The sequence below is a fragment of the Geotrypetes seraphini genome, chromosome 1 (assembly GCF_902459505.1).
Source record: "Geotrypetes seraphini chromosome 1, aGeoSer1.1, whole genome shotgun sequence".
Taxonomy (NCBI): Eukaryota; Metazoa; Chordata; class Amphibia; order Gymnophiona; family Dermophiidae; genus Geotrypetes; species Geotrypetes seraphini.
In genome coordinates this window covers 300670440-300685620 of record NC_047084.1, presented here as the reverse complement: position 1 = coordinate 300685620, position 15181 = coordinate 300670440, and the positions used below count along the sequence as shown (strand labels likewise).

General features: G+C 39.1%; 1 protein-coding gene across 5 annotated transcripts in view; it reads right to left on the bottom strand.

Moving 5' to 3' along the window:
* The window catches only part of CCDC142 (coiled-coil domain containing 142), a 91493-nt gene that overhangs the window by 53653 nt on the left and 22659 nt on the right, over positions 1-15181 (bottom strand). For all 5 annotated transcript variants that reach the window (XM_033954886.1, XM_033954896.1, XM_033954905.1 and 2 more), the window contains exons 5-6: positions 14274-14438; positions 8256-8413 (exon numbers count right to left, since the gene is read on the bottom strand). In XM_033954886.1, the coding sequence (XP_033810777.1) occupies positions 8256-8413; positions 14274-14438 (323 nt within the window). The remainder of the gene's footprint in view (positions 1-8255; positions 8414-14273; positions 14439-15181) is intronic.

Genomic DNA, 15181 nt, shown 5'->3' with positions numbered 1-15181 from the left:
CAGATGGCTGCATGTTGATATGAGTATGGGAAATCATACCCTGACTTTATTAAATATCTATGCCCCTAATTCAAATCAACAGGAATTTTTTTAAATCTTTGCAGAGGTTGATACTCCCACTGGCTGCTTCTAAATTAGTGGTGGCGGAGGATTTCAATGCTGTTATGGATCCTTTAATAGATAAAAAAAACCATGTAAAAATATAAAATCTTTAGCGTTAGATAATTTAGTTCATTCATGTGATTTGAAAGATATTTGGCGTATTCTTCATTTTAATGATCGGGAATTTTCCTTTTGTTCACCGGTTCATAAGTCTTTTTCAAGAATTGATTATATATTTGTCTCCACTCAAATAGTTCAACAAGTGATAACGGCTGTCATAGATCCAATTATTATATCAGATCATGCAGGTGTATGGATTGAGTTACAACTAGGTCAACAAGAGCATACTAGACCTGTTTGGAGATTTGATAATACACTGCTTGTGGATGCAAAATTTCTTGAAGATTTTAAAATACAAATTAGTGAATTTTTTCATCTTCATTTAACTGAAGATGTTTCCAATGAAAATGTATGGGATGCTTTTAAGGCTACCATGAGAGGTTTTATAATTTCCTATTCTGCTTATATTAGAAAACAATTTAAAATTATTAGAATCTAAATTGATTATTAAATGGGAATATGATACTTTGCAGGCTCTTTTGAAGGCAAAAGGAAAATATAATGAGTTATCTTCAAAATTAATTAGGAAAGATTTGTTCTCCAAACAAGCTATGTATTATGGAAATTCAAATAAGGCGGGAAGATTATTGGCCAATTACCTTAAAGCAAAGAAAAAAAAGAATAATATTGGTGCAATTAAAGATAATAAAGGAATTATGCATAATCAAATTGGAGATATTTTAAGTCAATTTTTACAATATTATAAAGACCTATATTCTTCTGAGCCTTATGATGACAGGGAAAAAGATGGAATTGAATTTTTAAATTTAATTACTGGACCGAAGGTTCCTGATCATATAAAAAGGAGTTTAGATGAGCCCATATCTCTAAAAGAATTAGAAACAGCATTGAAGTCTCTTAGAGTTGGATCCGCTCCAGGTAGGGATGGTTTCACAGTTGAATTTTATAAATAATTTCAAATTCTACTTTTACCTCATTTGTTAAATTTACATCAGTCACAACTTACCAAAGGTTGTATTAAAGGTACTATGGCTGAATCATTAACTATTGTGTTGCCAAAGCCAAATAGAGATTCTACTTTGGTTTCAAATTACAGGCCTATCTCTTTAATAAATGTGGATGGAAAATTATTGGCTAATATATTGGCTTTACGATTGGCCAAAGCTCTCCCTCATATTATTGATATGCATCAAACAGGATTTGTTGTTAAAAGACATTCCTCTAATAATTCTAGATTAGCGTTACATATGTTAAATTTAACCAAAGATATTAAAGATCTGGCTTTTTCTGTATCTTTGGATACAGAGAAAGCTTTTGAGAGGGTTGAATGGAAATTTATGTATCAGGCTTTGGAATGGTTTGGTATAGAATCTGGATTCATACAAATGATTAAAACATTGTATAGCTCCCCTTTTGCAAGATTGAATATTAATAATAATTTATCTGAGCGGTTTAATTTGCAGAGGGGAGTTGGACAAGGTTGTCCTTTATCTCCTTTGTTGTTTGATGTTGTATTGGAACCCTTATTATTAGCTATTCATCAAGCAAAGGGGATAGTGGGTATTCCTTATTCAGATTGGGAATATAAAGTTTCAGCATATGCAGATGATATTCTGCTTTATTTGAGGAATCCAGAAACTACCATTCCATATCTATTGGAACTGATTGACTCTTTTGGAAAATTTTCAGGATATAAAATCAATTGGAGTAAGTCAGAACTTCTTCATTTAAATGTGCATTGTTCTAAAGGATTATTTGATTCTTTTTCCATTTGTATGGAAGGAGGAAGGCTTAAAATATTTAGGTATCATGATAAAAAATACTATTGATGACACAGTAAAAGAGAATGAAAAACTTTTATTAAAAAGAGTTACAGAGTTATGTGAACAATGGAATCCTTTACATCTTTCTTGGTGGGGGAGAATTCAAACAATTAAAATGATGATATTGCCTGTAATTTGCTATCAAATGAGTATGATACCAGTTTTTTTTCATGGGTCCTTCTACAAAAAGCTTAATGGTATCCTTACAAAGTTTCTTTGGTTTGGTAAACATCCCAGAATTGCTTTAGTATCTCTTCAAAAGCCAATTGTGGAGGGTGGGGTAAATTTTCCAAATTTTTATATGTATCATCAAGTCTATATTATGCGTCAGGGTATGTATTGGATCCTCCCAGAATTTATTGATAATGCTCCTGATTGGTTATATTTAGAATGGTGTCTTTTGTTTCCTTTACATTTAGCTCATATTCCTAGTATTAAAATACCTAGAAGATATAAAGATAACAGAATTTTAAATGACACATGGAAAACATTGAGATATATTAGTAATTTAACACCTATTCCAATTAATAAATCAACAAATCAATCTTTATGGATAAACTGCAAGGTTCAAATTGGCGGAAATAAATTCTATGGAAAGACTGGATTATGGCAGGCATACGAACTCTGAATGATGTTATTTCAGATGGTAAACTGCTTGATTTTTCACAGCTACAACATAGATTTGGTCTCAATAAATTACAAAGTTTTAAATGGTTGCAGCTGAAGCAGTCTATTCAGGTGGGGTTCCCTGAATGGAAAAATCTTAATAATCAATTTAGTCTTTTCAGGCAGACTTCCTGGGTCATCAAGCCGCATTGTGGTATAAATTAATATCTGGATATATAAATAAAAAGCCTAAAAATGGTCTAAGAGAAATTTGGAGCATTGAGATTAAGCAGCAAATTTCTGCATCTCAATGGCCACAAATTTGGTCTTGGAGAATGAGATGTACAGTGTCAGCATCTATGAGGCAAACTTGGTTCTTTTTATTGCATAGAGCGTATTGGACCCCAGTTCTTTTACAAAAGTTAGATTGCTCTAAATCTAATAGATGCTGGCACTGTAATCTTGAAGTAGGGACATTGGATCATTTAATTTTTTAATGTCCTTATATTATGTTATTTTGGAACTCAATTTGGACTCAAGTTAACTGTCTTCTAGAAAACCAAGTTGCGTTTTCTTATGACACCGTTCTGTTTGGTATATCTATGAGGGAAAAAAGTCAAATTTCATCGTATAATAACAAAATGTTGTTAATCATGACAGGGGTCGCCATTCAGCATATTACCAATAATTGGAAAACTATTCTAATCTTAATTATACATTTTGGTGGAACTCGTTATGCCATATTTATAAGATGGAAAGAGCAATTGCTACACAGAAAGGGACTTATAATAATTTTATAAAGATCTGGGGGCCATTGGAAAAATATTATAATGAGTAGACATCACTTTCTTTGGGAGATTATATTTACACAATGGGGGGTGGGGGGTAATAGTAATTTGTACTATATTTTTTCAATTATTAATAGTATATTTTATGTTGAGCTTTTGTTTAAATTATTTTAAGAAGGGAGGGAGGGAGGGAGGGGATATATATTTTTGTTCTAGATGACATGGTAAAGATTTTCAAGTGTTGTATTGAAATTATAATGGATGTATTTCTGTACACTTGTTGTATGATTTAAAATGAATAAAGAATATTTTTTTTTTTAAAAAAAAAGGACAGCTGGACCTGCTAGGAAAGGCTCGGTGTGTAAAAAGGGAAATAAAATACAACGAATTTCGGGAAAAAAAAAAAAAAAAGAATAAGCCCATGCAACCTGGTATGACAAATGTGGGACACCAAAGAGGCTGTTGCAGTCACTTTGATTCCCAAGGTCAGCACCCCAAACAGTCTTTAAAGGATCACATCCACTCTGCGATCCTGCATATCCTTTAATACCACAACTTCCTCACTTGGTAGGGATGTGCTTTTGGTTACCTGCACTACTAAGAATGTACCTTAGGCTGAGCAAACATGAGCAGACACTCCTATGCCATCAGATACAGCCGAGCCATTGTCTTGGCTATCTTTAATGATCCTTCAGGAGCATCCCAATGCTCCATCCTAAAACACTTATATGAGCACGGCAGGGAAAATAAGAAGACTGGGCTCTCATCCCGCTCCAGACAGAGCATGGAGCGGACAGGGCCTGCTTGTACTCCAGCTGTAATGCCGACAATGGAGTAAAAAATGAGCTTTAAAAGAGCTGATCGAGTGCCACCACTAGCTCCTGATTGTGACCCTCCCAGCAGGGAGGACTTGCTCTACAACAGCAAAGGCAGATAGACAGACTCCTCATTCTCCGAATCTCTGTCCGAAAGGTCCATCGGATCCTGGCCAGCCTCCGATACTGAGCCAGGTGCAACCTTGGAAGCTCAAGCCCCCTCACACATCTCTTGGTGCACTGACAGACCTCCCCTGAGGATCCCTGCCATACAAATCAGCTCACCAAATCTTTTAGGCTTCACAGCTTCCACACTTCTAGGCTTAAGTAAGCCGCTATTCCGGGGCTCTGGAAGATTTTTTTTCTCCTGGCAGATAGGATATCAAATGTTTCCTCAGCCCTAGAGACACAAAGTGAGGCTAAGCCCAAAGAAAAGGGAGATATATATTTTTGTTCTGTACAGCATTAGACAAATTTGATAAAATTTGAAATATCTAAAAGAAGACATAGTTAAAATTAATTAAAGGGTTATGAGACAATCTGTTGAAATTGAATAGATCAATGAACAGAATGGTATGATTTAGTACCTACGATCTTCTGCCACAGAAAGATCTTGTTTTGCCAACAGGAGAAAAATTGGTATTTGAAAATAGTTCTAGAGTCCTTGGTGTAATCTTAGACTTGAAATTATCCTTTGAATTCCAAATTAATGCAACAGTTAAAAAATTATTTTTTCAACTGAGACAATTAAGACAATTTCACATCCCCAAAGTTTCCAAAGAATTGTCTGAGCTGTTTTATTATCATACCTAGTCTATTATAATTCATTATATTGTGACCAGCCAGGTATTCTCCCTGCCAAGGTCCCAGTTAGGGCAGGGGAAAAAGTAAAAATGAAAACCAGGAAGGGAAATTCCAAGGTCCCTCCGGTTCCTGAGTCTGACAATATCTCCTTTGACCACCAGAGGGAGCCTGAATTGACTGAGGAGGAGTTAGGTGATCTATACCCAAGTCGCCACCGGGGGAGCCCAAGAGGCCCCTGGAACACTGCTGACTCAGACAGAGTAGGGCGTGCCCCTAAGGTATTTAAACCAGCAGTTGAGAGCAGACAGGCAGGCCAGCTAGGGAGAAGGTTTAAACCTTTTTTCCCTAGGGAGTCCCCTGGGCCAAGCAGGAGCAACAAACCCATTCCCATGGAGCTGTTAGAAGCTGGACAAGCTGAGGAGCTGCCTGTTTCAGAGGAGGAACAACCCATGGATTGCCAAGAAAGTTTTGCAGAGTGTTCTCCTGACTTTCCTGAGGCCATGCAGGTGGACTGGGCCTCAAGCTGCAAACAGTGAGTTTTTGGTTTCCAAGTAACTGTTTGCTGACTTTGTTTTTTTTAAAATGTTTTTGCAAAGCTAAGAGTGTCATTTTTGGGGAGAGGTTTTGCTAACACCCAGGGAGGGAATTTTGAAAGCAATTAGTTGTGCTTTTGTATTGCAAAACCTGTGACACTCTCCTTTACCCGGCAGTGATAGTTTAGGCTGCCGGAAGCTTTAACTTTGAGCACTGTGGCTTGGAGAACAAGTGCCCTGAACTTTATTTTTTGTTTGTGGAACTACCTGCTTGGGAGCAGGCAGTGCTAGCCCTGAGGAGAGCTGAAACCTCAGGTGCAACTGGGACTAAAATTAGCATTGAGAGCAAGTTTGGACTTTATTTTGTGCTGTTTATTTTCTTGCTTCTTTTGGCATTTTTGTTTTGCTGCTGTTTTGGAATTCTGACATATTTGGCATCTGTAATGATGAACTACTTACCTTCAGGAAGGAATGAGTAAAATTGAATTATCTGCCTATGAACTTTATGTGTGGTGTTTTGATTTTTGGTTCCTGTCTAAGAACAGTTCAGTCCTGCAGGGTGGCTCCATTTCGGGTCACACGCTGGTGTTCTATTTTGGTGTAATCACTTGGAGTGCTGTAGAGCCCTGGTCTGAGCTACAGTGTGGCTACAATATGGAGGAATTACCATGAAGTTATCTAAGAAGCTGTAGCTTTTACAAAATACTACAGCAAGATTAATTTTCCAGTTGAGAAGATCTGATAGAGCTTCATCATTATTGAAAAAGATTCATTGACTTCCTGTAAATTTGAGAGTACAATTTAAGCTAGCTTAATTTTTAAACCAATTAATGGTGATAATTGCTTTTGTTTAGTCCATATGTTAAATTTCCCATTAATATTTATTATAGCTTAGAAAAAGAGAAGCCTGAAATTAAATTATTCATCAGTAAAGCTGGTTTGCTCTAAATCAGTGTTCTTCAACCGCTGGTCCGCGGACCGGTGTCGGTCCGCAAAAATTCCTTGCCGGTCCATGAAGGATTTGGGTCTTCACAAACTGCACACTAGGCAGGAAGAGAGGCTGCGGTGCCAGTGTCAGCTGACTTGCAACTTCCTGTTGCCGTCACATATGCCGGGACTGCTGCCTCCTGACTTCGCCAGGTCTCCTGCCTCCTGCCGCGTATGTCTCCGCACCTCCAGACCAGCAGCGGCATCTCTGTGTGCTTTTAACTTCAGCACACAGCTGCCCCTAAGCAGTAGTTTAGTCGCGGTTTCATGAGGCAGCCTCAGGGTCTTTGCTAGGCCGGCTCGCTTCAATGATGCAATGTAGGCCGGCCTAACAAAGGTCCCGAAGCTGCCTCATGAAACCACGGCTAAACTACTGCTTAAGGGCAGCTATGTGCCGAAGTTAAAAGCATACAGAGCTACCGCTAGGCTAAAGAGAAGAAACATTTGCTGGAGAGGGAAGGAGAAGAGGGAAGAGATAAGGGGTACTCCTGGACAGGCGAGGAGGAAAAGGGAAGCAAAAAGAGTTAATGTTGGATAAGGGGAGGAGGAGAGGGAGAAGGGGTACTTGCTGGACGGGGAGGAAGAAACAGCTGGCAGGGAGATTAGAGGAGGGGAACGAGTTAAGATGGAATGGAGAGATCAGATGAGGGAAAGGGGAGAGACAAAAGAATGAGAAAGTACAGAGAGATTGATGTTGGGAAGGGGGTCAGATAAGAAATAAGGAGAGAGGGACAAATATGCTAGATCTGGTGTAGGAGAGATAAAAATGAGAGCAGAATGAATCATGTAAAAAGGAGAGAGGGGGCACAGGCTGGATGGAAAGGGGCATAGAATATATCAGATTTGAAATATGTATCCTGCTAGAGCTCTCTCTCTCTGGGGGCTCTCTCTGACCAGGGGGCAGTTGCCCTAGTTGCACTCCCCTAACACTATTCCTGTCATGTGTGACTGCGGTATTCTGTTAGCATGATATTTCTGTGTACCATTCTGTCATAATTTGGCTTATTCAGTTTTCTTGATAGTAGAGGGGATAAATGTGAAGGGGAGGGGGAGACAGGGGTTTTGTTGATCCTTGCTCTGTATTATTTGTATTTATAAAATGACAATTATACTGAATATTGTTTCTTTTTATACTTTAATAAAAATACGTTCAATATAAAATCATAACTATTTGAGGCTTGTACGTATAGGATCAGATGGTTTGCGGAACGAGCTCGCGGGGACAGGGTGGAGATGGTTTTTTTAAAAAATTTCAGTCTTAGTAGTTTGCCAGTCCACGAAATAATTCTTTTATTTCCGCCGGTCCATAGGTATAAAAAGGTTGAAGAACACTGCTCTAAATCATGTTTAGAAACCTTTTACCTCTATAAAGAAGTTAAAACCAGGGCTGTGGAGTTGGAGTTGAGGAGTAAGAGAGAATTTTGGGTAGCTGGAATTGGAGTCGTGGCTACCAGAAACTGAGGATTTATCTACTGACTCCACAGCCCTGGTTAAAACATGGAATTATCTTCCATTAAGAATTAGAGAAACTCATAGTATGTTTCAGTAGGCTTTGAAAACCTATTTGTTTGATAAGAATGAGAGTTGATGTTTTATTGTAATTCTCCTATACTGTAGGCTCTTTGCTACTATCTGCTTAGATTTTGAATAAAGGTTACCAAATATAAGACCTATATAGCATAACGTATAACAATAAACTTAGAACTGCAGCCTTACCCTGAGATCTGCTTGAGTTACCAACAAGAACTGCTTGAGAGACCAAGAAGAGAGGTACTGATAGGCTTTAGTCATCACCCAGGAACACGTAGTATCTACAGTGGCAAGACATCGACTTAATACATCAAGCCTGAGGGACATGAATGCTGGTTCATTCTCTGCATGAAGAAAAGTCCATTAAAAATAACAGAACCCAAATTAGAGTAGAATAATAATGCATCTATGGAGACAAATTCCATTCAAACACAGGTTTCCTTAGCATCCCTCCAGACCAGTCACGTCCACTATGAATATCACATTGAATTGCCTTCAAAGACAAACAGAAGGCATAGCATAATGAAAAAAGTCAATTTATATCCAGTTGTCAGAAGTCATTCTCAACTTGATAGCACTTGATCACTACCATCAAGTCAGGCTCCTAAAATTGTGCCCTATTTTCAGCCAAACTTAGGAACCCATGTTTTCAGCTGAAAATGTCTTAATTCAGGAGTTCAAAAGGGCTCAATATTCAAAAGGATTTAAGCGAGCAGGAGAGGCCTTTGCTTCTTAAACCCAACCAGCAGGTCAGGAGGGGATATTCAGTGGCATTTAACTAGTTGTGCTGCTGAATATTCCCTCCAGTTTTGAGGCGGTTCATGGGCAGGATCAGGGTGGATCTAGAAGGTATGCAGGCTTAAGCAATATTCAATGCCAGTATATCTAACTGGGCAGATAGAAGGGCAAATAGGAATGAACACAAAGCAATCCTATCTTTACCTGATTAGGTACACACACAAGCTGCTTATTCATTGCTGATGCCCAGACATGGCCCAGCTTTGAATATCTGAGTCTACTTCAACCCATAGCTCATAAATTTAGGAATTTCATTTATTTGCCTAGATTTATGAGAATCATGCTAGAAATCAGTGCTAAGTTTATATCTTCTTTCCCTTGTCCTAATCTGCCCGTTACCACACATATATTACGCTCTTAAATTTAAGAGTTTAGTGAAATTTTGAGTATAGATTTGGGCACTCAGCCCCAGTCAATTTTCAAAGAGGTGAATTTAAAAGCATAAATCCTTTGAATATCTGGGCCCATTATTACTGTAAAGCCCTTCTCTACAATATTCAGATTAGGAACACAATAAACCCTAAGGCTTCCAAAGTACTGGGCTACCACCTAGTTTGTTCAATAAACTTCAGTAACATTTTCATAAGTAACAGTGCAGGCAAGATTCAACATTGTCACAGTCAGGTCAATCATTGTGAGAACACCAACGATCCTAGGCCTTTGTCATACATGTTCACCTATAATGGCCTTCTTTTCCTTTGGAATAAGCCCTCTAGTATTCAGAGGTTGCCAGGATGTAAAGTATGAGCCTAAGGTGTTCTCCATAGAGGCAGAGTAGCCTTTAGTCGCCAGATGGTAGAAAGCAGGCAATGGGTAAGGAACACTGAAGTCAAGGCAGTTTACAGATAAACTACCAACACAACAGGCAAATGAATGGTCAAGAAACAGACTAAGGTCAGGTGAGGCAAAGCAGGGTCATATGGGAATGTCAGAATTAGGGAGCAAGTTAGGAAGGATGTATTCCTAATGTCTAATCAAGTCAGAGTGCATTCTCAGTGGGCTAGTCAAGTTAATCGTCAAACTGTGACTAGAGCAGTATAAGGGTAGGAAGAGGTCACAACCCACCCCTTATACTGTACAAGGGGAGCATCTGTGGGGGGAGGGGTAAGCACACAACAAATATACACAGTATTTCCTGACTTTTTAACCACTGGTGAAAAATTTAAAAACTGCACTCTGTTTTTCTCAGACATGCTTTTCAAAAGCCATCCCATTTTAACAAGTTAGTATTATATCAAAAATTTTAACCTAAGATCAGCATTGTGAAGCTGCACCCCCTCATTTGCAATGAAGTAGAAGCCATGCTAAGGTCTGTATCTGTTTTTCTCAGGTTTTAAGCTTTTGCAAATGAAGTTATGTATGCAATCTCTATATTTTTTTCATGTGCTTTCCCTGTTTTCAGTAATGAGCTGATTGGAGCACTGTTTAGTCAGAAAAAAGGGTAGCTTTTTAGCAAGAAACCTAAAGCTGGGGTTTTTTTCATATGCTTTGCTTCAGTTAATGGATCTTTTCCTCTAATTAGCAAATAGCATTGCTGTTTGTCCACAAAAATAGAAGGTTTTGCATGCAATATATCTGTTTTGATGTGCCCTATTTATGTGATGCCTTATCAAATGTATTTTGAGCTTAATAAAGCAAAAATAAAAACCCAGACAGCTATTTAGCAGATTGCATTAAGGACGTCCAAACTGTGCCTTAGTTCCATCCATAGAACTCAGCTCTATCTGAAGCCCAAACTATGCTGAAAAGTATATCTGGTTTTCATTCGCCTACAATGTGCGCATGACAAGGATGCCCTAGGTCGCTCAGCGTTATGTAAATGAATCAAAGGATGCCCATACTGAAACCACACCCCTTCCATGCCCATTTCACACTCACACCTATTCCCTTAGGCGTGAGTTTTCCCAATGGGCATCCATGAAATTGTGGACGCATCTACAAAGTGACATACACATCCTTTGGACGTCCATGTGCCAATTATTGCTTGTTAAGACCCTTAAATGGCTCATTAATCACTTAGTTTGGATGCGTAAGTCCTGTTCAGCGTTAGGTGGGACTTAGGCGCCCTTTAGGCACCCTTTATAGAATCAGGGCCTAGGCGCCCACATTTATGTATGATGATGTCAGAGAGAAGGCTTCTGGTTCAGGTGCAGGAAGCACGAGGAGCTGCTGCACACGGCTCCGTACACACTACGGCTATTAGGAGGAGGGAGCCGGCCACAAGATGACACCGGGGGGCATTGGACCGCAGGCCACAATAAATGGTCAGGTTGGAGCAGGCCAGAAGTTAGACACCTGCCGGAGGGAAGCACAGCATCAAGTTTCAAGTTTATTATAAATTTGATTAATCGCTTATTCAAAATTCTAAGCGATGTCCAAACAATAAAATTACAAATTTTGGGGGGGAAACAAAACAAACTAATAGAACTAACCTGACACAACATATTAAACAAAAGGAAAAGATGGGGAGAGAAATACAAGTTGTTGATAGTAAATAAGACACGTATGGGAAAAAAACAATAGGAGGGGAGAGAGCAGTGTGCTTCAAAAAAGTTGGGAAATAGGATTCAATTGAGGCTCCTAATCAAGCTTTCTAGCTATCAAATGCATCTTTTAAAAGAAAGCTTTTTAATTTGCGCTTGAATCTGTCTAGATTGAGTTCTTCCCTTAAATAAATAGGGAGGGAATTCCATGTTTGGGGGGCTGTGACAGAAAAGATGAATTGCTGCCGTGTGTTAATGTTTTTGAGTGAGGGAACAATTAATAGATGTTGGTCGTTTGACCTCAGTAATCTTGTTGAGGTATAGGGAATCAATTTATGAATGAAGGCGGGAGTTTTATAAAGAAGAGATTTGAGAGTTAGCAGACTTAATTTATATGTTATGCGGTAAGCAACTGGGAGCCAATGCGCTTTCTTAAGCATGGAGGGAGGGAGACAACAAAGGTAAGGGGAATGGTTTTATTTTCAAGTTAGTGTTTGAATTGTGTCAGTTTTGAGCATTTTAATCTGCTGTCTATCTTTTGCACTGCTGTCTTTCTTTTTCTCTGGAGGTTGTACTGCATGTAGAATCTTGAATCTTAGGGTGTTTTTTTAAATATATTAGTACTTTTAGTTTTTGGTCCCGTATTTGCATAGGGGTTATCTGTGTTCTGGTAGGAATGAATGTTGAGAAGCATACAGTGTGCTTTGTGTAGTTTAATTTTGTGGTTAACCATTACCATAATGTGTTAATAAGATTATATTGTGTATGTATATATGAAAACTGAAAGGAAAAAATGGTGTTATAATTAGTATTATTATGGGGCGGGGTCTGGGGCGGATATTGTGCAGAGTCTGAACCGCGACTTAGCCTGTGTTTTGGATTTTGGCCCCTTAATGTGATTGAGTTTGACACCCCTGCTCTAAAGAGAAAGAAAATCTCTGATCTTACATTGGGCACTAACAACCAATTACAGTTAATTGGCTCCAATTAGGATTTGTGCACACGTCTTGCAAAATATTATACTATTATACGGTATAAAGATGAACTCGCAAATTTTTAGAACACTAATGAAAATGGAGCATGACCATAGTAACATAGTAGATGACAGCAGATAAAGACCCGAATGGTCCATCCAGTCTGCCCAACCTGATTCAATTTAAATTTTTTAATTTTTTTCTTAGCTATTTCTGGGCAAGAATCCAAAGCTCTACCCAGTACTGTGCTTGGGTTCCAACTGCCGAAATCTCTGTTAAAACCTACTCCAGCCCATGGGAAGGTCAACGGCATTTACTAAAGAAGAATGCATTACAGTTAGAATCTCAGCTAACCAACACTTTCAACCAACCAGCAATAAAATTATTGGCAATAAAAACTTGTCTCCTGTGCTTCTAAATCAATGTCCAAAGTGATGCTCCTGACCCAATAACCTCCCCTTCCTCCCCCTAGCTCCCAAAGCATTGCGGCAGCCACCAATCTCCCTCCCACTCTCGAAGCATCATGGCAGCCACCAATCTCCTTCCCTTCCTCTGTTGCCAAAGCAGCAGAGTCGGTCCTGACAACCCCCTCCCTCCCTCCGTTCCCAAAGCAGCAGAGCTGGTTCTGACAACCCCCCTCCCTCCCTCTTCCCTCACTCACCCAACGATGCAGCAGAAGCTGGCAAGAAGAGAAAACGTGGTAAACATTTAGCTTCTGGCCAGCCCCGGCAGGGCCTTTCCTCTGCCACGTCGGAGGTGATGCAACAGAAAAAATGCTCTGTCGGGGATGGCCAGAAGCTGCCTGTTTACCGGTGCTTCCTCTGCTTGCTGGCTGCCGCTACATTATCAGGTGAGGGAGGGAGGAGGAAGGAAGGGGGGTTGTCAGGACCGGTTCTGTTGCTTCGGGAACAGAGGGAAGGAGTGGGGGTAGAAGGGAGAAGAGAAGGGGGAAGAGAAAGTGACCAAGAAAGAAGGGAGAATATGCTGGACCTACAAGTGAGGGTAGGGGAATGATAGAGTGAAGTGGGAAGAGAGACACAACTCTTTTTATATTAACTCTCAAATAACCAGAAACTACAGTTATCCAGCATCCCCATGGATGCCATATAACTGAGATTCTATTCTATTATAGAATCTGAGGTATCCATGACTAACTTATACACCAGGAATTATACCAGGTTTCATCTTTGGTGTAAATCTTTGGGCACAGAAGATGCCACTAAGCACTATTTTATAAACGGCATGCATCTTGGAGCACCGTTTATAGAATAGCATTCCATATGGATTTTTTCGGCACCCAAAGTTGGGCCAAAATTTGAATCGTCATTATCTTACATAGCACACCTTTACTAGGGGGGTGCATACAGGGGAGAAGTATAGGTGTGGCATAGGCAGGGTTCTCAAATACACATGTAAATTATAGAATGCAATCCTAAGGACCCTGCCACATCTTTGCTGTATTTAGTTGCTCACAAAATAGGTTTCCACTGAGTGGCTTGGAGCGCCTAAATGGAAGTGCCCAGTTATAGAATCACCCCTTTATGCTTATATTTACTTTTATGTTGGACAATACTTTGTTCTCTGAAAAAAAAAATCTACTTTAGAAATGGAAGGAAATAAAAAAATGAGATGTTCTGAATAGGAAAGGCAACTGCCTTAGAGGAAGAGTGATACAGCAATTGTTTTAAATTAAGAGAAAGAAGGAACACCTTGGCAGAAAAACACTGGTCCAGTGTCAAGGCAAATCATAGAGGTTGATTTAGCCACCTATCAGTGCTTGCTTATATTTATTAGCAAGAATCAGAAGGATTTCAAACATAAGGGTAATCTGGCCATTTAGCAGAGTCTGCAGACCTGATCAGTATTCCTCTTTTCTAGCTGTTGAAACCCCACCTGATCTTTCACTTCTTTCAATGAACAGGGCCAAGGCAACTGTTAGAGGTACTTACTGACACTGAGGATCCATGGCAAATTAAGACACTGCAATAAAACTTCCAGAGACTGAAAAACACCCGATAAAAATCCTGCTGTTTTGCTCTGTACAACTCCATCAGCTTTGCCTGACTCAGGAACACATTTGTCATTTACACCAAATCCTAATGCACTGCAGAACTCTAGAGAGAGAAAAAAAAATCATACATAAAGAGAGAGACTGATGCCCCATCTAAAAAAACCAAACATTATAGAGGGTATAATAATAATAATTTTTTTATTTATTTATCATTTCCATACAACCAATATACATAAATGGTACAAGAAATACTGAATATAACTTAGTCGATATTGATTAAACAAAAAATGTGCAAAGCAATTTGTATCTTATCTAGTCCTCTATTGAGAGAGGGAAGCAAGACACAAACGGAAATACCCCCTGGGTAAAAGGGAATATAAGTACAATAAAAATAATAGAGGGTATAATTAGGCATGGTGCACCTTAACTGTCATGAACACCTGAGATATCACTGTCCTCCTGTCTCTGTGGATTAGATTAAGAAGAATGTGGGCTCAAACCCACTGACATTGAGATTAGCCTAAGAAATGCCACCTGGAACAGTCTTACCATACATAAACAGGACACCAGTCTGAGAATTTATACGTAGGGCAGCATTACAGAGCTAAATATCTATATGTATTGAAGAAAATGGCTCAGATTTAAGATATGTTCATTTCTAAAGAGAAATTGGGTTCTTCCCTGTTAATTTTCTTTCTTTTAGTCTCTCCAGACTGGCACAGCTCACTGATGGGTAATAGCTCACCATGACCAGCAGGTGGAGAATGAGACATAAACCTTTGGCTATAGTACAAGTGGGCTGTGCAGTCCCTAATAAGAACATAAGAATAGCTTACTAGGTCAGAC